Consider the following 25,907-nt stretch of genomic DNA (forward strand, 5'->3'; position numbering starts at 1 on the left):
GGTCTGACTTTCCCAGACCTTCTCAGTCTACCTAGCTGTGAGTAGATGTTTATTGGATCAAAGGGTAGAGGCTTTCAAATGACCCATTATCTCTGGAAATACTGGAATGGGAGACACAAGACTTGGGAAAAAAATCCATGATTTGTATGCAAGAAAAAAAAGTATAGTGTAAAAGACTCTGGTATGATGTTCATCTCCTTCTGATTCTTATTAGAAAAGAACAAGTTACTGTCGCTTAAAGGTGCAAATGCATTTTACAAGGCCTTTAATTACCAAGCTGTTAATCAAAGCAAACCACTAGGAAGTGTCCAAAGCAGTTGTCTCCCCAGAAACAAGATGCAATATTTACCTTCAGGACTGAATCAAATGGAGTCACAAATCCCAATGTCAGCTTCTAATATATTTGGAAGTTTCCCTCTGCTGCAAAAGCTAGTTCTTTCAACCCTGTTTTGCATCATCCAAATTAGTCTGTCTCTGGCAGGGGAAGTTCAGCCAAACATTCTCATAAGAAAAAGGCATATTCAAGGAAGGGACATCCCTGAAGTGGCAAAGATTTTTCCAAGGTGTATATAATTTTATATGCTTATAAGCAATTCTGACCCATCCCTGGGATGTCTTTTCTGAAGCTGACATTGCATTAGCTACTCAAACAGCTCAATCCTGGGCTGCATTTACTGATTTTTCTACTGCATCTGCACTAGCATTTCCTCATGGAAGCAGGCAGAAAACAGACCTGAAGCACTCTTGAGTTCCTCAGGGAGGGAGGTATGCATGGAATTGGTGTTGGTTAGTACCAATTACATTAAATCATTTATCTCAAATATCCACAGTTCCACTTTAAGTATCTATCTACGCTACAATTCTAATGAATCAAGGATGCTATTTCCTAGGCTGATTTCATTTATCCATTATACTTTTCAGCAAAATTCCATTTAAACCTTGGAAAAGCAAAACCTACAAACATATTTCTGCTCCCCAACGAAGGTGTAAGTAGCCATTAGCCCAGCAATGATTCAATACTAGGCATTTACAGACATGAAAGCACTATGTTCCTGGCCAGGACTCAAAAGAAAAATGCCCAGAGTGTTGGATAGATAGCACAGCCATTGCCATTTCTTCTTCACAGAGGGAAGGAAAAAAACTAGATACTGATTCAGACTAAGATAATAGAAATTCATTATTAATGGCCACTATGCAGCCCAGGTGCTACCACAGCCTTTAAAATTCACATTTAAAAACAGAGGTATACTTGTAAACCAAAAGTATAATCAAGGACAAAGAACTCTGGTTTCAGCTGCATCACAAGCTGCGGTTCATGTGTATCTCTAGAAAAATATTTACTTTCCTAGCAGTTGCACAAAGACCACCTCTAACAGAAACAGTCACAGTACATAGCAGGACAAACTACAGACCACTCACAGCTATAAAAGCTGCTGTGAAGATCTCTTCTTTCAGCAAGTGCCACTTAACAGCGTGACAATGTCCTTTCTCTTAAAAAGGAAAGCCAGAATCGAGAACATGCTCGTGAGCTTAAACAAAACTACGTCGGGGAGTCGTCGGGGAGTCGTCGGGGAGGTGGAAGGGGGGGGAAGGACAGAATCAAAAAAGAGAACAAACCACCTCTCCTAAATTTAACTTTTCCACCCACACTCAAGTAGTTTACCCTTGCATTTACAGGGCACAGAGGCTCAGGATAGATTTGCCTCGCACACATATGCCTTGAAGTCTGAGGAAAGCACAGTACCTTGTTAAACTGGAAAAGGTCACGTTTAAGCCTCTCTCGCACTGGATCGTGTCCGGCTCTTAAGAACCTTCTCATCTTCCTTGCTGTAGTATCTTGGCAACAGAAATCCTAACGAAAAAGAAAAGCAAAGCCATGTAAACAAAGGCAGCCTGAGCAGAGGAGCAAGCAGAAGTGGGTTATTTATTTTGGTTTAGCAGGTAACAAATCAGCCAGGGCAGACTGAGACAACACTGCTATCGAGTGACTAAAACCTGACACCACCCCAGCGCAGCACCTCTGCTGCAGGACTCCACAATGCCATTTTCACATCGATAAAGAAAGCCAGTACAGATAAAATAGGAGGATTTGAGAAGAGTTTTTTACACTTGGCCATTTTGCGGTTGCTTCAGCTGACCTTACCCAAAGAAAAGGCAAAACTGCAGTATTTGCATAAATATTGAGACAAACCCAAGAGCCAACTCCGAAGTTCAGGCATTATTGACTAGCATCACGTTTCACCCCAGGTAACCTCCAGCTTTTGAGCTAAAAAGAGAAAGAATCACATTTTCAGCTTGCTCCATGGGTACGGCAGAAAGGGCGCTGTGCTTCCTGCAGGGGAGCTGCATTAATTATTAACTTGCTTTTGTAAAATATCAAGGCTAACTCCCTGCTCAGGGTGGGGGTAGGGGAAGGAAATCTCGCACCTGAGGTTCACTGTGCAGCCAGCAACACAAACAATTCTGTGTGTCCCACTGCCTTGTCTCTCACAGTGACAGGAGGATCCAAACAGGATAAATTAGACCCGACTTTACAACCCAGCAATCACACTGGGGGTACCAGGCTACAGTGTCCTATTCCATACAGCTCAAGAGGATGTCACATCTCCCCTCTGCAGAGGTGCTAAGTGATAAGTAAAATGCTGCCAACTCAAGAGCAAAGGTTTGAATCACATCCTGACAATTTACCCTGGTGTTAAGTGCTCCTGCCCTGGCCAACTCTCACTAACTCCAGTTTCCAGTGTACAGACACTCTGGTCAGGATTTTATTTTAATTTGTTGGACAGGAAATTACAGCAATTGGCCAGCTACTCTGTATACAACACACATGTGCAGTGGGGGCCAGAACTTCTGAGGTGCAATGAACAATCAGAATGGATATTCTACAGTAGCCCTTTGTCAGAAGAGGTACGTGCACACCTGCAGCAAGGTGGGGAGAAGGCATGAAAAAGAGAGGGACCAGGAGCACCAAAGGGACTGTCAAATGAACAGAGGGCCCTGGGCCCTTTTTCCAACCATGGGACTAGAGGGTGGCAGAGGGAAGGAGCTTTCACATCTGTACAGATGTGAGTAGCACAGCTGGAAACAAGGTGGCTGTTTCTGTGCTCCTGCCAGTAATGATGACCTTTGGTTAATGATTCAAAGCAGTCACTCCTGAGGAGCTGGAATTGCTTTTCAAATGGTCTCTAGCAAGGCCTTACACCAGCTGTGAAGGTCCAAAAGAAGGAAATGGTGTGATAAACAGGATGCTCTACAGGCATATTTTGAGAACTCCTTTTAGAAACTCCCTGAGCTTGAACTTGTACCCTTTTGTTGCATTACTGCCCTTTTACTTTCCTGCTTACACTCCAAAATCTCCAGCCACCTGCGCAGCACTGCCTGGAGCTCACCATGACTGCAATGCAGCCCCTGGTTCAGAGGACCAGAAAATCACATGATGACCAATCACCTGAGTCACTTCCCCAGAATCACCAGCATCCAGGTGACTAGAATATCACCTAGGTGATGTTCCAGTCACCTAGAACCACCAGCAGCACCAATTACCATGGAGAAAAGCAGCTCAGAGCAGGGCAGGTACAGGTATCCGTGCTTATGAGCCACCAGTACATACAGAGATGATGAATATGCACGGAAAAAAATATAGCAGAGGACCCCAAAAAAAGAGAGAAAGAATAAAAGTGTAGTTTACTTGGAAAAAAAATCCTTCTACAGTGATTTAGTACCTCAACTGAAATTTCAAAAATTCTATCAGATCACAAGTCCTCCTTCACCAGACATTGCTGAGAGAGGGACATATTTACACAAAGCTACATTCACTCTAAGTTAGCAAAAGTTACAGAGCAGTGACAAGGTGCTGTGCTATGCAAGGAGAACATATCACACCCATGTATAACACACAACTTGCCCTCAGCCAGACAAGGAAAGGAAAGTGCCAAGGAGACGCACCCTTTCCCGCTGTCAATCAATATCCTGGACCTGTTAAACTAGGCAAACCCACAGAGAAACTCTACTAATTACCCTCCCCACTTTAGAAGAGACCTCAGCTGTGCCAGCAGAGGCAAATTCCATGTTGGGAGCAAAGAAAGAAGAGTGGGCTTGATTTGACAGAGACACAACTTTATATTTAACACCTTGCTAGAATGTTTTGTCCTGAAATATTAATTGCATCCAGAAGCGTGCTGTTTGAGCCTGCTTATGCAACAGCTCCCAACGTTCACACTCCAGCCCACAACAACTTGCTCAACAGGCTAAGGAGCACAATAGCTCCAAATCAAGCAGTAACTCACTTGAAGAACCATCATCCTGGAAGGCTGATGTCCATTACGATCAGAGGAGGCATGAAAAGAGTAATTTCTTATTGAGTGATATCAGGGTTTCATGCCTGACCAAAGAACTGAGTGTCTGAGTATGGGAGGAGATAAGGGGAAAAGCAGTTTTGAGCAAAGAAGGAACAGCATCCACTGCAGCACAGGTTCTCCAAGCAGAATTATTATTACAAGTTTACAAGGCTCTTGTCAATGCGAAGAATTTTGGCTTTAGTACAATAAGAAAGTATCTTTTCCAATGCTACAAAAAAAGAAAGATTCCACAATCTGTATAATCTTATCTTCCAGATGCATATTTACATATTAGCAGACCAGCTTCTCTCCCACACACCTTTGGTGTCTTACATAAAACTCCAACCCCATGTGCTCTGCAGTTGTCTGCCAGTCAGCATTTACAACCATATGGTAACAGTTGTGGCTACCAGTAGCCAGAGAGGAATTCTCCAGTAGCCTCTGAAGCCATGCCAGGTCTGCATGTATCTAATGTTCTTATTTTCCAGGGAAACAATTCTTTAGGCTTTCAAAGATGAGTCTTTTACCAGAAACTATGTGCAACATTCCCTTCTTCTAAGATGCATTGAGGACAGCTGTTTAGAGGCAACAATAGCCCAAGGCTGAGTCAATCCCAGTTTTGCTCATATTCAGTCCATGGACACCTGACAGCAGAGCTCAGAGTGCCCTGTACATCGAGCTCCTGCTGTACAGTGAGGCACAATTTTTCACCTCATTTGATTAAACCCAGACACAAAACAAAATCTCTTCACTATTCATAGAGAAATGCAATGAAAGCACGAGTTTCAAGATGATCCTGTTTCCAATCACAGACTAAGGGGCAGTTAACATCAAAACCAGATTTCATTCTGTCTTCCTTGCTCAGCTCTGTTCATTTCAGATGTGTGAGACGTGGCATGTGTACTTTACCATAAACCCTGACAGACCCTATATTCAATATTCTACAGAAAGCCAAATGCTTCTTCCTAAGAGAAGCATTAATTGTTCCTCACTGCTGAGTGTTACCAATCCCTTCAGAGCTCCATGTTTTGCTTTGGCTCCATTGCTTTTGCACACAGCAGTGTATCTTGATGCCCATGCCCACTCTGGATTTTCTCCATCAGCTTGGCATAGGCTGGAGGGGAATTACCCTCTCCAGAAATTTGTTGCAATTTTTGGTTATGTCCTCCCATGAGAGTGGAGTTTCCAGCCAAAAGTAAAAGAGAACCAATGTTGGAAGTCCCAATCACACAAGTTAATCCAGTCTTACAAGAAGAGAAAGCCCAGGTCAGAAGTTTTTTACTATGTAGACAGTACTAAGTGTGGATATGGTCTCAAGTTAACCCCACAACAAAAACACATCCATAATGAGTTTATACTGCTCATGTAGGAGAGTTGCAAGGTACCATCTGTGTGCTTCCTTGGCAACCTCTACTCAATTTGAACGGATATGGTCCAAGAGCTTTCTTTTCAAAACATCATCAAGTATCTCAAGAACTCTTAAATCCTGCCTTGCTTTAGGCCTCCTTTTCATTCCTTCCTCAGCACTCCTTCCTGCTTACAGCTCCTTAAAGGGAGAACTTCTATCTATGCATCTGATAACACTTTTATCAACCCTGCTAAAATAAAAGAGGCCTTATCAACCAGCTTTGTTTGAACTACAGGCAGTTAGTGCTCTCCTGGAACAAACCGTCACCGCCATGGCCTTGTCTGAACCAGGTTTGTTCCTGCACCCAGAAGTCTGCCTTGTTCCTGTTACCAACACAGTCAGCAACAACAGAACAGAGGTTGCACAGCAAAAACCTTTTCCGTAGCACCAGTGATCTCACACCAACAAAAATCATCAAAGCATCATTTAAATACCAAGCTTCTCACATTTATCGATTCCAGGCGCCACTGGACATGACTCAATGTGAAATTACAAGTTTAAGAACAAATTTAGCTTGACATCAACGAAAGAAGGCCTAGCTGTTCTTTAACTGTTCATCTCTGCCATTGTGCTTGGCTGTGACACACTGTCAAGACAGATACTCGTGAAGAAGGCACAAGCCAAGCAGAACAGCTAAAGTGAGGGAAGCTTGGAAGTGTAAGATACCACCTCCTTTTCCTAGGATAAGGAAGATGCTCTGACATTAATCTCAGTTTAGTGAGACCATGCAGAGATCTCCCTCACACAACACAAATGCTGATCCACTGTGACTGGCAGTTTCATAAACAGGAGAGTGTTCAGGTGTACCTTGTGTGCAGCAGTCAGAGAGGTAAACCAAAAGACCCTCCTGCAAAAAGGACTTATTTTGGTGAACCTGGAGAGGCAGACAGTTAAGTGAACAATGAACAGACTGTGGCAACACCACGTGCAGGTGGCCGCCCTCCCAAAGCACAGAAAATATTAAATGAAAGATCAGAGATCAATTCTCCAAGAACTCTTGGGAAATAACTGAGAACCAATCACACAACTTGGGCAAGTTCACGTACTCCACAGCTTTGTGCCTGGAGTTACCAGGAACCGCCCACCTGCAATGAATTTACGAGTTGTGCAAACCTTGTGTGTCATTATGACTCCTATTGTGCTCTCCTTGTCATGGGAGCATGACAACACCAAGTTTCAAAACACTACAGCAGAACAAAGTCTTTGCACTGAACAACATTATTGCAAATGATGCAAATCTCTTTGTAGGCTTTGCTGAGAAGCGTGAATCAAAGAGAAGAGTGGCTTGTAACTCTGGAACAGCATTTTACACAGTGGGTCAATGGAGTAAACCTCAAAAGCATTTGCTTCTTAAAGCAACACAAAGAAATCCAGCTAAAAGAAACTTTTATATGGGAATCAAGAGTTTCCATACCAGTTTCTGCACAGAAACCAGACTTTCAGCTACCACCAGTCCCTCCTTTGATATTGTAAAGAAAGATCAGGGTACTAGCAGTATCACACACTTTTATTGCCATGTAGTAACTGCAAGACATATGTTTAAAACCTCTGTTACTCCTTGACATTTCTCAAGCTTCTGTGTCAGCCAAGAAAAGACACACCTCTTCCATAAGCAATTCCCAGGAATAACTGTGTTACCATACCAGAAAGTCTCTAGAAGGTAGAGGGCTCTCAACTGTTTAACTCCTCCAGTACTTTTCTTTGGTCAGCTGTTACAGCAAATGCAATTTGTTCAAAACCAAATAAAAGACTTTCCTCAGCACCATTCCATGAAGATGTTTGAGAACTCTTCTCCCTTCCCAATACCATGGACTCTAAGGAGCCCCTTGTGAGACTACAAGTGGGATTAGAGACTGCTCACTACTGGCAGAGATCATCCTTGTCCCTTCCATGGGCCGGGCTGTCCTTACAAGGAACGTGCCAGGATGCACGGAGAACCCCTGGGACCTGCCACCGCTTTGCATTCCGCTTGCCAGAAGCACCAGCTTCCCGAATCAAAGCTAAAATCACCAGGCAGCTGCTTTGGGCACACAGCTTCACCTGGGACTTGGTAAAGCCAGATATTCCAGTTGACTGAAGTGCTTTCAGGTGACTACAAAGAGCAGCATTCCCCTCCAAGTAAGACATTACAACGGACAGCTTTTACTACTACACTCTCAGCGGAGCTGTCCTCCTGTCTTGTCACTGTCCCCACGTCAGTGTAGGGCTTTGTATCATTGACTACAGAAACACAGAACCTGCTTCGCCTGCTCTACACCTTCAACAACGCTAAACACAAACACACAAAGCTTTCTCCAAAGCCTCACCTCCAGGAGAGATGTCAGCAACAGCCTGTTCCAATGGCACAATGAAGGGCAACCCGAGCCAAACTTGTTTCGCCTTTTGGGTTCACCTGCTTGCAGCCTGTTAACAGCAACGCGGTCCCTCACCCATGAAACTCTGAAAACTTTGGGGAGGAAAAAGAACTAGTAACACAATGCATCTTAATGCAGGCAGGGATTTGAAGGGGAAAATAAAAATAATAAAAAAAAATGCTAACAGAGAGTCCCAGGGGAGTCCCTGCAGCTCTCGTTCATCACATCTGCTCGGGAGCAGCCGGACACGGGCAGGGGCATCTCCCACGGCAGGCGGGGAGGGAGCAGCTCCCACCGCCCCCCACGGCGGCCCCGGAGCAGCCCCGGCCCGGCCCCGTTCCCCGAGGGCCGAGCAGGAAGTCCCGGCGCGGTCCCCGCCGCCACCTCCCCCGGGAAATCCCGGGATGCGGAGCCGCCGCGCGGTACCCGCGGGGGGCTGCGCGCTCCGGCCGGGACAGACACAGCGCAGCGAGCCCCAGAACGGCAAACAAAAACCCAGCAACGCTCCACGCCGGCACTCAAGTTCCGCGGGGAGCCCGCACCGGTGTCCCGGGTGCGCGGGGGCTCCAGGCGCGGGCAGCCCCAGGCACGGGCGAAGTGGCCCCGGCACCGGCGAGCACCTGCCGGCCGCGCCGGAGGGGCCGCGCCGCACAGGGCGGGCGGGCACGGCCGGGGCCGAGCCGGTCGGATCCCCCCGCCGGGACCCCTTCCCCGGAGCCCACCCCGCGGCCCCCGCGGCCCCAGCGAGCGGCGCTCACCTGCGGGGGCTGGGGCCGGGCCGCCCCGGCCGCGCTCCGCTCCGCGCCCGCTCCCCCCGCGCTGCGCGGCGGCCTCGCTCCGCGGGCACCTCCGGGAGGGGCGCGGCGGGGGCGGGACCGGCCGCGGCTCCGCCCCTCGGGGGGCGGGACAGCGCTATGCAAACAACCTCTGGGGCGGGGCCCAGCATGCAAATCAAGCCCGGCCACGGCCCCGCCTCGCTTTTATCCGGCGCGCTCATGAATAATTCAGTAGCCCAGCCCGCCGCAGCCAATCAGAGAGCGGCATCGCGCCGCGCGGCTCGCGGGGAGCGGGCACCGACCCCCGGCCTTGGCACCGGGAAATCCAGCCGGGAAAGCCGCTTCCAGGGCCGGCACAGCGCCCTCCTCCAGCCCCGGAGGTGCCGGCCTGCCGTGACAAAGAAACAGACTTTTCGGAAAGTCGGAGCCCTCGCCGGAGAGAGGGACACAACGGCTGCTCTTGCTGCTGCAGCAGCCAACTCGTGTCCTGCGGCAGGAACCAACAGCTGAGCGAGGAATCTGCACCTATGCAGCGTGCAACGGCAGCCCAAGGTCTGCCGACCTCTCTGCATCCACGTAAAAGCTCGGAATTACCTCTGACAAGGGGCCAGGAACAGTCAGTGTTTCACCTAAGCTTCCAAAAGTGATGTTTTTTTCAATTAAAGTATTTATTTCTGTCGTCTTCTTGCAACACCCAGCCAATGTGCATCGCAGGCCAAGGTGGAGCAGTGGTATCAGTCTGCATCGTGCTCCCATCCTGGTAAAGGCACTGTCAGATGTTGTGGTGCTGAGCAAGGCAGCCACAGTTTCTCAATCCTCCCTGCACTTGGTTATTAAATTGTAATTGTCTTTTGCTGAATCAGGGAGTCTCTGCCCCAGCGAAACTCACTGGGTGGCTCTCGTAGAGTTCATCGATACAATTCCACCCTGGCATAAGGAGGTGAGACTGATTGAAATCAACAGGAGTGAGTTTGACCTAATTCCAGGACAAACATGAGCCCTGTGGGTCAGGCTGGAGCTCTCCTGGCTGCGCCCGTTCTTAGAAACTCCCTTCCCACTGCCTTTAATCTGTAAAACAGTCTGGGGAGTGCTGAGGGCAGGTGGAGCTGCCAACCCCGGCTTTGAAGAGGACTGTCGGAGCCAAAGCGGGGCTGGAAGGAGGAAGAGGAAGGGGAGGGAGTGTGGGAGGAGCCGTCAGACCCTCACCTCAGCAGAGCCCTGCCGACTTCCAGCATCTGATAAGCGGGGGTGTGCGTGTGTGTGTGAAACCGGACCAGGCGCAGCGCTGGCAGCAGAGCCCTGCCACCTTGGGCTACGATAGCTCTGACCACGCAGGAGGAAGAGTGGTGTGCCGACAGGAACTGCAGGCGGATGTAGGGACACCTTCAGGCTCTGAGTCACACTGCCCTGCCAGGGAACAGGGCAGCAGCTGGATCCAACACACGGGCGTAGGAGCAGGGTTGTGTGACCTTGAGCAGGCGCTCACCAGCTGCTGCTACTGGGCTTCCAGTAGCCTCCACAGAGTCTCCCTGTGCATAACTTAATATTTCTAGGGGAATTAAGGACCATAATGAGGAGCTTGCATTGTTGGAAAAAGATTTTTTTATTGCTTAGCCTTCTCCACATCTCCAAAAGGAATTAAAAAAATAGCAAATAAAACACATCTAAACCAGTTGCTCTCACAGTTCTGAAAATCTTGATACCAAACACAGCCATGCTTAGCTCACTTCCATCCACTGAGCAGACTTTCTGGCATCTGGCACTTTTTGCATAGAGGCTAAAGCAAATTTGGTACCAAGATATCCTGGTGGAAAGCAATGATATCCTTGGTTTGGAGGACAACAGCCACAGGACTGGAAGGCTCATTAGGAATCTGTAGCTTTTTTCTTTACTGAGGGATCTCTCACTTGCAAGAGAAATAACAAGGATCCACAGCCAGGAAAGAGGATGTTGGGCTGAAACAGAGAGGCTGCAGTTCAACCCTGGTGAGACTATCAGAGGCAGTGTGCTGACAGTGCTGGTCAGACTTTAACATGGTTTAGTACAGCTGCTGCAGCACGAGGCCGAGGTGCCATCTGCAATGCTCTGGGGCTTTCTGTGACCTCTGCCTGATGAAATTGTGTTCAAGGCACACTTTCCTGCTCTTGAGTGTCTGGAAACTTTACTTGAGGTGACTGAGTTTATGGCTGTGCCTTTTTCAGATCAGAATCTGATCTGCTGGTCGTTGGCAGAGCTGAATGACAGAGGCTCAGGACACCACCACTGATCAGCTTATTCTGTCCCCAGCTGACCTCAGTGACACTCCATTCAACTGGTGTAGCATAGTGCTTCTTAACATGTGACAAGGATCACCAGCAAGGTGTTTGCTAATGGTCCACAGGTCGGTGAAAGATGACAAAAAAGGCAGACTGGTGGTCCACAAGGTGAGAAAACTGGAGAACCAGTGGCTTCAAGAACAAATGTGTGTTTACTCCAGTCCAGAAATGCCCAGCTAAGCCATACACACTTGTTTGCTGTAAATCATGCTATTTATGCCTGAGCCATCTGGGCGGGTGAAGTCTGTTACAGACATAAGTGGTCAACTACCCAAGGTTCCAGGTTCTATTTTCTGTAATATTTGATTGATCAGGACAACAAATCCTGAGCAGAGCTCTTCCCTTCATCCCATACCATTCCTGCAAGTGACAGCAACTTCAGTGATTAACATCAACAGGCAGCTTGAATTCCTTCAGTGAATAGAAGGTGATTTCTCCGTGATCCACCAGCGCGAAGACCAGCGGGACGTCCCCGCTCAGGTACGTCACCTGCTTCAGAGCCCGCAGGGATGGGATCTGCTCATCAAAGCTGCAAGGAGAAAAAAAACATCCTGTTTGTTCTCAAAGCAAGAGGAACACAGAGGCAAAGCTGTCCTGGCCAGCCATCACAACAGCTCCCTTTGGCCTGAGGAGCTGGTAGCGATCCTCCACACCCCTTCCAGTCAAAGCAGGAGGCTGCCAGCCCTGAGAGTGAATACGCAGCATGCCGGGAACTGGGAGCTTTTGAATCCTTTGCCAAAAAAACAAGGGCAACTGCACCCTGCTCCCCACTGTGCCTATCAGATGCGGCTCACAGGGATGTTGGCACATTGCCAGCCCAGTGCAATCGTAATACCTCTCTGCTGGGAAGATCTTTAGGTTGCTGGGATCAACATCTGACCTGCTTTTCCCTCCTTTTAATTCTATAGAGTCTGTTTGCTCATCAATGAAAGTATTCTTTGCAACAAGGATCATCCTACTGCTCATGATATACCTTAGTAAAACTGCATGAACAACTTTCTTGCTCTGTCTACTGCAGCTGCAGAGGGCATGGGTACAGGTTTAATGTAGGAAAATGAGAAAAGGTAGACACTGAACTTTGTACCTGGATATGGAGTTTAAGTATCAGGTTCTGGATTCAGCAAGAAACAGGACACCTACCCTCTGTTCATACCGATCTTAAAGTTACACTTAACAAAGATCAAAATACTGAAGCCATAGCCCAGAGTCTGTAGCAAGCTCTAGGGAGGTTCCTCTCTGCAGAAATCCATAGGGATCTGCACTGACTGAGGATTCAGGGGCCATACAGCACCCTTGAAACTCAGCTCTACCTGAGTTTCACAAGCATTGCATAAAAACAGCTGTGGCTTCTTATTCCTGACTCCCAGTAACACTCAGACATGAGCAGCAACCAGATGACCAAAGAGTGTGAGCTGAGTGCAAGGGCTGGGGGAATCGTCAGCCACAGCCTCCAACAAAGGAGGAACTGAAAGAAAAAAAAAATTCTAGGCAGGACCACTCTCCAGGGAGGCACTCGATCTGTAAAGCTCACAAGGTGCTGGCTCATTTACAGATCATTAGGACTCCATTTCCACAACAGCAACTGCAATGTGCCAGAAAACAGCATAAGATTCATGGGTACCTCCGAACACACATCCTGACATATGGCTTCCCAGGGTTTGTCTTCTTAAACCTGGACACAGCATCTGCTTGATACACATTGAAGTCTATCTTCATGGCCTCTGGGTCCTCCTGCAGCCTGCAGAAGAGAACGCATCCACATAAGCATGGGATAGAAACACTGTAGGGTACTGGTACAGGAGAGCAAAGAGGCAGAAGAAACTCCTGAGCCCTGACTAGTCTGGACCCTTTGAAAGGCTTCACTCCTCAAAGGACTGACCCTGCAACTGTTCTAATTACTTTCCAGAGCTTTCCTGTAGACAGACCAGAGCAAGATCCTGCCCCACTCCCCTCTCTGCAGAGCCCCCTGCAAGAAGCACCACTAACAGAGACAGGAGCAAAGCACTGCAGGGACTGCACCAAGCACTGCACAGACTCTGAGGCAGGTGCAGAACCAAAGTCCCAAAGCCAGGGTTTTATATCCACCACAGCTGGAATGGCAGCACATTCCAGGGATGAGGCACAGGTGAAACCAAACCAAACCTCTGAGGGAGACTACCAGGCTCGGGTGCAGAGGGGGAATAGCAGGATAAGAGAGCAACCCTGCTGTTTTAATTGGCCTGGAAAGCCCTGGATCTCTTGCTGCAGGACCTGGTACTTCATGGAAATGTCAGCCCCTCACTACAGATGCAAGGGGGCCATGGAGCAGAGCACTGGATTCTCTTGCCACCCTGGATGCCAGGCAGCTCCCAAACTGCTGCTGTGAGCGTCTCATAGACCTCACAAGCAGGGACAGTCACAAGACACCCTTGCTCCCAAACAGCTACGAGCTGACTGGCTGGATACTAACCAGGAGGCTCCATCCAGGATGTGGGAGGGCTGCAGCACACTGATCTGCTGGAGGAGCGCAGCTGGAGGGAGAAGGAACAGGAAAGGATCAGACCAGCAATTTCCCTCCCAGGGCACTCCAAGCACTCCACCACCACCCACGAGCCTTCCTCCCCCGACAATGGCTGGCAGCACCACAGTCACCACTGGCTACTTCAAAGGCCTCAACTTCCTCATCTCCTCACAGCACACAGCCCAGAACACCCTGCAGTTGCTTTGCATCTTGCTGGCCCTGATTGCACATGCCTAACAGCCTAGCAGGAAGGACTGCAATACAGCAGGACATGGGGAATGGATTAGAGGACCTCCCAAGGCCCTGTTTATCCTGGCACTTGAGTGGGCTATAGAAAGATTCTCCTGCTCAAAGCACTGTCCCCTAAACTGATGTTCAGCTTCTCCATGTCATCCCTTTTGCTGCTGCATACCAGGCACTGTTTCACAGAGCTGGGGGGGAGAACGGTCCCTGCCAAGTTCCCACAGCCACTACCTGACGAGGTAGCTTCATCTGGCCGCAGAAGTGGTGTGACAGCTTGGTCCCAGAGATGTGATGGTCGTTTCCAAACCCTCTGCTGTCTCCTCTGCTCCAAAAGGGCTTTGTACTCCTGCCAGTTGGAGCAGCGCCTCACCTCCTGGTCGGCATTGACGCTGCTCTTATACCTGCTCTCCCTCTCCCGCTGCCTCCTCTCCTTCCGGGTCAGCTTCTCCTGTTTCTGGTTGATCCGTGTGCACCAGGAAACTGCATCGACCTCCCTGCCCGGCACGTTCTCTGGCAGGAGCCTGTTGTCAGGGGAGGGCAGGTGTGTGCACGGCTGGTCGGGGGCCACGTTTGGAAAGGTGATGGTGGTAAAATCCCAGCGGGGTGCACGGGTGCCACTGCTGCTCTCCTTGTGGTCTTCAGCCTGGCTCCTGGAGGGACTCAGAGAGTTCTTTTGTCCCGTATCAAGAGGAACTGGGTTTGACTCCTGCTCTGCACTGCCAGCGTCTGATTCCTTTGGCTGCACTGACAAGGGCTTTTCATCCATGGGAAGGCACGTGGAGTCTCCACAGTCATCTCCATCTTTGCTGGAGGTCCCTTCAGCTCCTGGAAGGTCCTCAGACACCTTATGTTTCTTTTCATGTGACCTAAAGACAGAAACAGCAGCATAAAAGACAGGGAGAGCATGTGGTGGAACTTGATTTCCTTTGAATCCTGCCCCCTCCCTGCTAACAGGAAAAATACAGCCTGCCAAGCCTGAATGAAGAACAGCAAAGGTGGCAGGAACCCCCAGGCAGGGTCTGCAAACCCTTGCAACAACCTCTTGGCTTGTATGACCAATGAGAAGGGAGAAAAGCAGGCCAAAAACAAGCAGTGAATACCAAAGGCAGAATAAACTTTTCCGAAGTCCTGCATGAGGTTTGACTTTGATGCCCAAGAGAATCCCAGCCTTGATTTGTACAGACACATGTTCCCAACCTGCCATGCAGCCTCCACGCTCCACTGACCCAAACACCTCCATGCAAACATGATGGACATCAGCCAAAGCAGCAAAGGCCAGGCAGAAACCTGCCTGCCAGCACCTCTTACTGGTATGAGAGTCAATCCCTGGTTCCAGAGAAGATGGGGCAATTCTTAGACCAGCAGTTTAATCTCCCAATTCCTACAATTTCACAACTCCTTGGGCACTGATTTACCGTTAACAGGGACTCGAGGCCCAGCCTCTCCTCCCCATTTCTGAAAGGCTGACGCCACCTCCTGGGAGCTGCCAGAATTATTAGCAAAATTACTAAATCTGCCAGTTGCTGTTGACATTTTGGCAACATCTAGAGGCCACATGCAAACCCCAGGTGCTCTCTGCTGTAGAGTCCTGGCGTGTAAGTTGGACTGAGGAGGTGGATAAATGCAAGATGTGAATGGGGTATCTGTACTCCCACTACAGAAGAGCAAGAGGAGACACCTGACCCGTGTTTCTTTTGCACTGACCTCTCTACTGTTCTGTTTTGGCACCTCAGCACCACAGCTGTGGGGCTCAGGAGCAGTTTGCCCCTCTTAGCCCTGGATGAAGAACACATGTGACAAAAGGGAACACTGCAAAGTGCCCAGGAAAAGCGCTCCACTGCTTGGGGACAGCCAAGAGCAATTGCGCCAGATAAGATCACCCACAGCACAAGGGCCTGGGGACACTGCAGCAAATCAGCTGTTCCTGAGCCAGCATGGCCGGGAGAGGATGGGAGAAGGCTTTGGGCCACTTCCTTACCGGGGGCTGGAACTCCTCCTCCTTTTGCGATGGTGTTTCCCAGAGCTCTTGCAGTGACTTTCCAAGTTCAGTTGCCTCTCGTAGGGAGATGGGACAGTGCTGAAAGGAGAGACCAACACAGAGACTGAGAGCAGGGTGAGGTAGTGGAACTAGCCTTCTGCTCAGTCCCCAGGATACAGAAACAAAAGGCACAGAAAATCCCCAAGCAGGACCAGGATGGTCCTCAGTTCATGCCCCATTTCATGTTCCCAATCACCTCCTCAAGAGGGAGGAGCAAGGAAGGGTAGAGTGCCACTTTTAGCCTTTAATCCTCCCAAGAGATGGAATGTAGGGCCAAAGTCCTCTTCTCTGCTGTTCCCTGGGGCCAGGCAGTGGGCACAGGGCCTTCAGAAAGGAGAAAGCAGTGGGGAAAGGAAAAGTTGGTTACCTGGGGTCGAATCTCAGTACAATATAACCCAGTTGCTTCAAGTGGCTGAACACCTTAGAGCAAAGGAAAGCAAGAGGGTTAAATGACAACCCTAAACCCAAACAAGTTACTTCAGTTTCGCCACAATTGAGTGAACAGTGTGGCACTGGCAGCAGAGAAAACGCCAGGGTTAGGGTCCAAAGCAAAAATAGGGAAACAGGACGAAGGTGAGTGGGAACAACTGTGAATGACATCCCTCCCCTCCCTCACTGTCCTACTCCGCTTCCAGTCACTGGAAGAGGTTGTGTGGCAGAGGCTGGGCTCTGCTTTCACCCTCCCTGCAACAGCAGATCCCAACACACCTGGTAATGTGACAGGGTCATTGTCTCCTGGCACAGCAGGGTCTCGTAGGCTTCCTGGATTGACATGGGCAGATCCCTGAAAAAGAGCTGGACAGAGCCCTGCAGGGCAAAAGCTTGGTGTGAGAGAATCACAGGGAACAAATCTATGCAAGCTCACACCAGTCTCTTCCCACTGGTCCTGACAGCTGGTCCCAGCACCCTCCCTGACATGATATCCATCTCTCCCCATTTGCCAACCTGGATTACTTACAGTCCCTCTCCCATGCCCAGCTCCTCCATGCCCTGGGTTTATCAGCCAGGTAAGAAGTTCCCACCCCCAACTCTCAGCTCCTGCTCCAGTGCTGCATCTGTTTGGAGGATGCAGCTGGGAGCAAAATGCTCAACTGATAAAATAATCATTGTTTTGAGAGATAATTTAACTTTGATGATCTCAGCGATTCAGGACACAGCACAATCACAAAAATATTTATGATCTGCACAGCTGAGAGAGCTGAAGCAGAGGAATTGGAGGCATCCTTAGATGCCTTGGAAGCATTTACTGCAGCCTGAGAGATCCCATAGGTAGCTTCCCCAGGGAATAGGTGAAACAGGAAAACCGACCTCCAGGAGGCAGCTTTAGGTTACGCCTCTTTTTTCTCCCCTTTTTTGTTTTATAAATTGTGTTACTCATAAAGAAAACTAAACACTAGGAACCACACCTTTCCCATGGGATGGGCTGACGGCATCTGACTGATCTTTTCTGCTTTTGGGGAGAGATTCTATAGTCAGCAACTCACTAAATTATTGTCATCAGTTTGTTTACAAACTGTTCATCAATATGCCAGAGATAAAAAAGCCTGACCTTTGCTGTTAGGATTTAAGGGATGGCATCAGATGCCCATAACCTGTTTCAGTTTTGCTAAGGGATAAAAGTTCCCCTTTATATCAATGCACCTATTCTACTGATAAAAGGCTTTGGTGGAGAGACAAAAAAACCACTCTTTACAGCAAAGAAATCCAAGTGAATCCTAAGCAGTATTTCTGCAAGCAGAGGAGCACTGAACACAGCCTGGTCTCACTCCTCTGTCTGTCACATGTAAATTTCTTTCTGTCATATTTAAATTTCTCTCTGCCATATATACTGGGAAGAAATCCCAAGCAGCAGCCCCGAAGACCTCTCAAGTGAGTTAAACATGACACCAGCTGAATAAACTGGCCACCGATCCAACTACACTGCCAGTGACACAGAGGCTGCTCCAGAGTACAAGGGATGAACCCATGAAAACATGCTAAAAGGAACAATTCCTTGGGAACCAGGTGTTTATCAGCTGCTACAGCTCCTGCAGTCACTCAGTAAGGACCCAATGCCCCCATCCTACTTACACACTCCAGCAGGTACAGAGCTTCCTCAGGCAGCAAGCACTGTTTGCCTCGCTCCGAGAACCCCATGGTGTGCCAGAACTTCCCCTGGAACAGAAGCACAAATCCCTGATGGGCTCTGGCTGTTCCCTGCTGACAACCAGGCTCCCTCCCATTTCAAGAAGCAAATTAAGGAATCTGTGAGGCAGCAGGAGGTGATGGCACTGAGTACACTCTCTGAGTAGCAACTCACCGCAGGGGACAGCAGCTCCACGATGCCCTGTCCTGGCTTCCACTCAGCTTTCACCTGATTCCCCCTGAGAAGGTTAAAGATTAGTTTGTTACCACTGGTATGTCCCACAGTCAGCTCCTAGTGTAGCAACATAAGGAGCTCAGGAAGGTGTCAAAAGGCAGCAAATTTACAGGTGGCATTTTTACAGGGTAAGATGTTAGAAAGACATCATCCCCTGGATAAGGCAGCACCAGCTGAATGGTTTATTATCACAAACTAGTTAAAAGTGCCTTCAGTCAGCACCACAGATGCATGTCCATAGGCTACAGCAGCCTGCTGGAGATGCATGGCCTAAGCCAGGATATATGGATACTGAGGTCTTGGCACAGGCTGCCCAGAGAAGCTGTGGCTGCCCCATCCCTGGATGTGACCAAGGCCAGGTTGGACAGGGCTTGGAGCAACCTGGGATAGTGGAAGGTGTCCCTGCCCACGGCAGGGGGTGGAACAAGATGATCTTTAAGGTCCCTTCCAACCAAAACCATTCTGTGATTCTGTATCATACAATCGTTCAGCTGCTGCCAAGACACTCAAATTGCTGTATGCCACCCACAGGGACTCACAGCGAAAAATCAATAGCTGCAGGCCAAACAGAGAAAGTGTGTGTTGAGAGGCAGTGTGTGAACATCTCCCAAGGAGTGATAAGCTCCAGAGACTGGCAGGGTTGTTGGAAACACCAAAACTGATAAACCAGGGACAATGAGAGCCAGACAAATCAGCTCAGGGCCACACAGGAGCATCGACAATGTGCTCTGTAACTCGGACCATGCCCAAGAGGACAGTGGCTGCTGTCTGCAAAGACCTACAGGATTATACACACACCCGTGAAAAAAGAAGCCCCTTGAGGGACTTTCTGAACAGACACAGGTGTGCCAGCGTGTCCCTCTGCTCCTGCAGGAAGAGCCAGGCTGTGTCCCCTGCTGCTGCTGCTCCAGACGGGGAAAATTGTGTGCAGGTGAACTTAGAGGGGACTTACTGTGCTAACTAACACCTCCCTGCTCGATCCTACCGATAATAACCCGTGAGCTGAGCTCTGCCCCCCCCGCATCACCCCTCCCGGGGACCAAGCCCTGCCCAGCCCCAGGGCCGGACTTACGGCCGCTCCACGCGCTCCTCGGACAGGATCCGCCACTGCTCCTCGCAGCACCGCCGCAGCCTCTCGGCCTGGCGGGCCGAGCCGTCGGGGAAGAAATCCTTCTGCCCGCGGGGGCACCGGGGGGCCGCGGGGCCGCCACCCGCCGGCCGCTCCTCCGTGCTAAGGGGGGACAGAAGAGGAGGTGGTGAGGGGAGAGGGCCCGACAGCCCGCTGCGGCCGCCCATCCCGGGCACCCCCGGTGCCCTTCCAGGCCCCCCGGACTGCGGGTCCCCCCGGTGCCCCCCAGGCCGTCCCGGTCTCCCCGCCCGTCCCCACCTGAGGCGGCGGGACCCGCCGGGCTCCATCAGCGCGTCCTTCCGCCGCCGGGCAAGAGCGCCCACAGAGCGCGGCGGCCGCCAGCGCGCCCCCTGGCGGCGCGGAGGACTGCGAGCGGCGGGCACCGGGAAAGGGAACGGGAGCGGGGTGGGAAACGGGTAGGGAATGGGAAGCGGGTAGGGAATGGGACACCCAGCACCGGGGAGGGCTCCGGGGATGTGCAGGGAGTTTTGCCCCGGAGCTGTGACCCAGACCCACTGGGCTGAGCTGCCCTGGGTCCCACTGCCCGCTCCGCAGCGGGGATGGGGAGAAGGGGAGGCGAAACGGCTCGTGGGTTGGGATAAAGGTAGTGGGATTGCTCACCGATAACCCACACGGGTAAAACAGGCTGGATTTAAGAAAAAAAAAGTTAATATATTTACAATTAATGTTAGTCACAAGCTTGGATATCCTGCATCATTTGGGGCTTAAGGGAGCACACCAGCACCTGGACCACCTCTTCTCCTTCCCCCGACCATGCTGCTCACAGGGCTGTTTCAAACTCTCCCCTCACTGCATTTTGCCCTTTCTTTAAGGCATTTTCCCAGAGGCATCACTGATGGGCTCAGCCGTGCCCTGCCGTGGGGCTGCCCGTGAGGAACCAGACGGAAGCATCTTGAAGTGGCTGCATCCCCAGAAGCATCTGCGAGTGGCTGCATCCCGCACGGGGCAGCCCCAGCCTCTCCTCCCGGAGCCCCCCGGGCTGGGCTGAGCTCTCTCCCATGTGCTACAGCCCCCGGAGCAGAGGCAGCGGTGCTGGGGAAGGAGGATTCTCCTTTCAGTGGGTGTCACTGTTCCTCCTGGCTCAAGCTCCAGCGGTGCCAGTGCCACCAGGCTGCCTGGAGCGGGTACCAGTCCGGCTGGGCTGGGAAACATGAGAATCCCCTGCAACACGGCCTCGTGCCTCTGCTGACACGGCTGGATTTGCTGCTTGGGGGAGGCATGAACAAATGGGATGGGGAAACGCACCAAAAGTTCAAGTTTCACCTCAAACCCATCTCCTGTTGCTGCGGGATAACTCACAGGAGGCACTGAGCCTCAAGTAGGAAAAACACAGCTTTCCCCCCACTGGAGTCCCTGGTTCCAGCCGTGGTTTCCCAATAAAAGCCCTTTGACAAGATGCCAGCGTAGGCAGATGAATGCAAAAGCCATTCCCGTCCATTTTCCACTGCGTGGTTTAATTTTCACTTCCTGCCTGATTATTTCCTCCTCCTGAATCAAGCCTTCACCCTGCAAGGGGGTCAAGTGATTTTGGCCAGCAGTGCCCCTCTACAGCATGCAGGGGGACAAGGGAAAGGACCCACAGACAGTGTGAGGGAGCAGCAGTGGCAGCGCTTTTCCACCTTGATTTCCTAAAAAAAATCACATATCTTGGAGACTACTTGGACTGCCTCATTATCATATAATCCCAGGACTCCACATCCTGTGGCTTTCAACTTTCGGGCTGTCACCCCTTTGTTTAACTCAGCCTTCCCTTAAAGTAGATGTGTTTAAATTGCTCAGGGAAAGGCTCTGATCCAGAATTTGCTTTTGTCACCCACTGTGATTACAAGCCCCAGAAATGTCAAGACTAATCTGGGTTTGTGTTTCTTTTCAATACTGGGATTTTAGCTGTCATGTGGTGGGGGGACGTCCTGTTCCTCTCAGGGGCACCAGCAGAGCCTTGTTCACGGTGGGACTCGTGTTCTCCCCAGCTGAATCCTCTAATCAGCCCTAATTCTGAGTGTCATCAGCTGGGTGTGGGTGGTCCTGGGGGGGCTGCACTTCCTATTCTCCCCTTATAAATGGAGGGTGAGGGGGGCCTGTTTTTACTTTTTAGATACTCTTCAGGATTTGAGTTAGAATTTTTAGTGTTAAGTTTCTGTAAAGCTGCCTTGAAACCATAACTGTAGTTGCTACAATGGGTTTCTTTTGTTAGATTAGGGGTCTTTTTCTGTTTGAATGGGGTAGAACCCTAATGTATTTTCAGTGGAGCAGCTGATGGAGACTGTCCTGGGCTCTCTGCAGTGACTATTTCTGGACAGGGTTGTGATAAAGAGCTAAAATAATGGTCACAGAGCTGAGCAGTGGCAAAACCTGGCTTTGTGAGTGAATGGTCTGCTCAGGGGGTCCTGGGAGCTCAAGCAGGGATGGATGTGGGCCTGTGAGCCTGGAGAGTACCAGGGAGGAAAACCATGGGTGTGTGGCACCAGGATGCAGCTCCTGTTGTCTGGATGGCACGTGCAGCTCCCAAGCAGCCATGGAGGAAGCTGATGGTGGAGGCCAAAGCTGCTCTTCAACCCAAGGAAGAAAGGGCCTGATTTGACTGGAGAGACACAACACAGAATAAACCAGTGCTGTGCACCCTGAGCTCTTGAGGCAGGTAAGTTTGATGGGTTTGCCCACTGTTCTTTTTTTTTTTTTGTCTTTTTTTCTCCAGGGGATGAAAAAAATGATAATACACTGTAAAAAGATTCTCAGGATTAAAAATAGGGGCTGGCTGCCTCTTTTGAACAAGCCAGTCTGCTCCTGGCCCTCCCTCCTGCTCCTGACCCTGTTCCAGGGGTAAGCAGAGCAGAGCTGTGGTGTGTGGGGATGGTTTTGAATCCTTCCAGTCCTTTTCTGTTGTGTCCAAGTCATGTTGGTGTAGTCCCTATACTCACAAGTTCCTTGTGGTTAACTCCTGGATGAACTTAGTGTAAAGAGTCTCAGTATTTTTTGAGAAAACAGAGGAAAGTTTGGCCTTGGGATTGTTTTTCTAGTCTCATGTAGCACATGAGGCACAGCCAGGTGGGAATTGTGTGCTCTGTGCTGGAGCTAAGCAGCTCTGCCAGGTACAGCTACCTGTTTAATCTGTGTTAACAACTCCTGCAGTTCCTGGCGTGGTGTTTGGAAATATTTTAGTAACTCTGCAAAAACCAGCTGTGCCTCATCTGTTTGTGGCTCAGACTTCATCTATTTGCCAAAAACTGGTAACACTTGGAAAACAGTGCCCGAGATGGATAATATGGCCTGTCCACTTCAACTTGCAACCCATTAAGCAGGTCTTGATACCAGGAGGATTTGTGTGTAGATGTTCTAAGTGATTTGGGACAGAAAAGGGTGTTACAAGTGTTCAAGGCCAGGTTGGATGGTGCTTTGAGCAACCTGGTCTAGTGGAAGGTGTCCCTGCCCATGGGCAGGGGGTTGGGGTAAGATGATCTTTAAGGTCCCTCCCAACCCAAACCATTCTGTGATTCTTTGAAACTCACTAAAGCTGGCAAGCACTTCAGTTCTTGTGTGTGTTGCAGTACATGTGGTGGTATCACAATTGCTCAGCTCTGCTCATATCATTGCTGTCCAACAAACCTGTTATCACAGGTTAGCTGTACTTCAGCATACGGTTGTCTAATTAATATTATACTTAGTTATGTTATAGTGGAAAATATCTCAATTCTGAGCTCCCAGAGCATCAACAGGCAACTTAAATTTCTTACAGTAGAATGTAAGAAAGGAATGCTTGGTGATCCATTTCAACAGGATTTGGCAGACCTTAAATACACATAGAAGGAGTTGGGTTTGGATGTAAATCAGGTAATGGTGTCAGGTGTTACAGCTTGTCTGGGAGGTGTGACATCAGTCTGTTTTCCAGGCTCACCTGGGAGTTTTTGGCAAATTCCTTCCTGCTTTAGGATGCTTGTGATGCCTGTGATCGTTCCCACAGCATGTTAAAGCTGTGAGTTTGGCCAGGGCAATGGAAAGTGACTTTTGTCCAAACAGGGTATAACTGAGGAAGGCTTGTGGGCTAAACCTTGGTTGTCGCTTATCACTGCTGGAGTTGGGAGGTATAAAGTGGTTTTTAAGAAAAAAAACTGAACAAATCTGCCTTTGAGAGCAGGACTTCAGGGATTAAGCAGTTAATACTTCAACAATAACCAGTGTGGGCTGTGGTTCACTGGTATCTACCACTGCCTCCTGATGGCTGAGAAATGGAGGAGCTTGAATTTCACCTTCTCCTTAAGTTTGTGGCAGAAACTGCTTTTCCATGGACTGTAGGACAATTCCAGGGGCTCTGTAGCAGGACAACCGATATAATATAGTTATGCAGGCTCGTGGTACACCGTGAGCTATCTGAGACCCCAAATAATGCTCTGAATCTGGGCTTCAAATGCTACTATGTGACTTTCTAGAGCTGCTCTCTGTTAGTCATCTAAGGATTTATTTGAATTCGTTTAGTGGAACCTGGATGTTGTTAATTACATGTGAAAACCAAAGAACCATGGACTGAGTCCAGCAAGATTGATTCAAGTAGTCTGGAGCCTTTCTTACCTCGGTGATGTGCTGCACTAGGCTGGGAGAAATGCTGAGTTATTTCTGTTTGGAGAGGATGGCTGAAGCTTTCCTCATTTGAATTTTTCCTCATTTCCTTACTTTGCCTTGGCATCCTGCTCGTGGTTCTCCTGAACAGATTGCAGATTGACACTGGGGTGTCTGCCTTGGGGTGAAGGAGCCTCACTGTGCAGAGTTCAAGGCTATAGATTATGCTCCTTGCTCAAGTTTTGTAACTTCTGTGATGGTTTTGTACTCACCAGGTTGTTTTAAATGTCTTCCCTGGCTTTGGTCTGGAGAAGCACTCAGAAACCTGCTTCCTGCTGGGTATTCAGTGAAAGGAGATGTGTGGCAGGGACATGCCTTTGAGTCAGAGATAAGCAACTGAGTCAGGACACCCAGGGTGTCTTTGGCTTGTACTGGGGATTGAGGAGGAGGAAAGTTCCTTGTTTAAGACAAGGAACTGGGAGATTAAGGATCTGCTCTGTAGTGTCTCATTAGCTGGTGAAGCTCCAGGCTGTTCCTTAGCTGTTCTGGGACCTCAGGCTCTAAACCAAGTGGGATGAACAATTTGTGCTATGCTGCTTGTGAGTCTGAGTCCATAAGCAGGATGAGAGGGGGAGCAGAGGGGTGATCATGTGCTAAGAAAGGGTGAAGAGGTGCTCAGTGTCTGCAGTAGCAACCCCTGAGACCTCTAAACTTTTGTGTTGCTGCCTGTGTTTTGAAGGTCTCTGCACTGATTAGTTGGAACACGGATTTGTGCCTCTCCAAACTCTTTAGTTTAGTTAATGTGCTTCAGCAAGAATTTCGAATAATGATATTTTAACAGCTCCAACAAACAAATCAGCCTTGTGGACACTAAGTCCCATCTACAGCACTGTGGTGGTGACAGGCTGAGACAGCTTCAGTTGGAACACTTACAGTGGGCTGATTTGTTCTTGGTACACAGGGCTAGAATGGATATTGCTTGATTCCTTTGCTTGTGGGAAGCAAATTGCCAACACAGATATTGGATGGAGTGGGAAGGGATGAGTCTCCAGCCAGCAGCTGGCGTGAAGCAGGCACTGGGGAGTGGGAAGTAAGGTTGGTTGGGATTATGCTTCATGCTCTTTGAAAGCTGAGCTGCTGCATGAAAGCTGGCCTGTGGCAACACTGGTGGGGTGGATTGGAGGGGCTGGCATGCTCTGCTCTGAGGAGAAAGGGGCTGGGAGACTTCATATTACGACTGTTGACTCCCTTGTATGATGCTCATGTTTCTGCCCTGCTGTGTCTGCTGCTGGGTGCCCAGCTCTCCCTCCAGAGCATCTGAGTGCTGGGAGAAGATTTGCCACTACATGACACTGGCAACCCCCTTAATATCCTTGGTCTCCTTCCCTCGTGGATGTCTGGCTTCAGGAGCCAAGCTGGGAGCCTGGTGGGGTTGGTGTGATGCCCAGAGGGTCTTGGATTCTGAATGTCTCACTGCAGGGTGAGCCCTGTTCTTTGGGGACCTTAAGTAGTTGTTCAGGACTCTGGCTGACTTCGTGCCACCCCTGCACAGGGCTGGCCTAGACCTGAAACCACTTCCCAAACAAGTGCTCATCCTTGCATTTGAAGTTTTACACAACTTTCAGAGCCTACGTCGAGGCCATTTTGTGGCTGTAACTCCTTGTTTCAAAATTATAACCTGAGAATCTTCTCTCAAATGTGTACATGCTATTTTATGTGATTGGATTCCATTTGGACTAAAAAGGCAGGTTTGTAGATGTGGTACACTTCTGTACTGAAATGGCTGTGTAAATTGAAAAACACTCAGTGCCTAAGGGCTGTTATTTTTCTGCCAGTCCCATGTGGGTCTGGTCCAGCCTCTGAAGACAGTTACCTG

General features: G+C 49.6%; 2 protein-coding genes across 6 annotated transcripts in view; both read right to left on the reverse strand.

Moving 5' to 3' along the window:
- The window catches only part of LLGL2 (LLGL scribble cell polarity complex component 2), a 32,777-nt gene extending 23,878 nt beyond the window's left edge, over nucleotides 1–8,899 (reverse strand). The window contains exons 1-3 of one of the 5 annotated variants that reach the window (XM_032706772.1): nucleotides 8,858–8,892; nucleotides 8,052–8,191; nucleotides 1,745–1,852 (exon numbers count right to left, since the gene is read on the reverse strand). In XM_032706772.1, the coding sequence (XP_032562663.1) occupies nucleotides 1,745–1,819 (75 nt within the window). In that variant the 5' untranslated portion in view covers nucleotides 1,820–1,852; nucleotides 8,052–8,191; nucleotides 8,858–8,892. Of the gene's footprint in view, nucleotides 1–1,744; nucleotides 1,853–2,143; nucleotides 2,306–8,051; nucleotides 8,192–8,857 lie in introns of those variants that run through there. The other 4 variants (XM_032706775.1, XM_032706770.1, XM_032706774.1 and 1 more) reach the window with 4 other exon arrangements.
- Nucleotides 8,900–10,459: 1,560 nt separating this feature from the next.
- On the reverse strand, nucleotides 10,460–19,746 carry TSEN54 (tRNA splicing endonuclease subunit 54). The gene is made up of 11 exons (XM_032707072.1): nucleotides 19,718–19,746; nucleotides 19,403–19,561; nucleotides 18,271–18,334; nucleotides 18,042–18,125; nucleotides 16,680–16,778; nucleotides 16,339–16,391; nucleotides 15,912–16,010; nucleotides 14,165–14,799; nucleotides 13,640–13,700; nucleotides 12,812–12,928; nucleotides 10,460–11,719 (listed from the first exon to the last, which is right to left on the reverse strand). Exons 1-11 carry the CDS (start codon nucleotides 19,744–19,746, stop codon nucleotides 11,569–11,571), a joined length of 1,551 nt encoding a protein of 516 aa, XP_032562963.1. The 3' UTR covers nucleotides 10,460–11,568.
- Nucleotides 19,747–25,907: the final 6,161 nt, after the last annotated feature.

The sequence above is a fragment of the Chiroxiphia lanceolata genome, chromosome 19, assembly GCF_009829145.1.
Source record: "Chiroxiphia lanceolata isolate bChiLan1 chromosome 19, bChiLan1.pri, whole genome shotgun sequence".
NCBI classification, from domain to species: domain Eukaryota; kingdom Metazoa; phylum Chordata; class Aves; order Passeriformes; family Pipridae; genus Chiroxiphia; species Chiroxiphia lanceolata.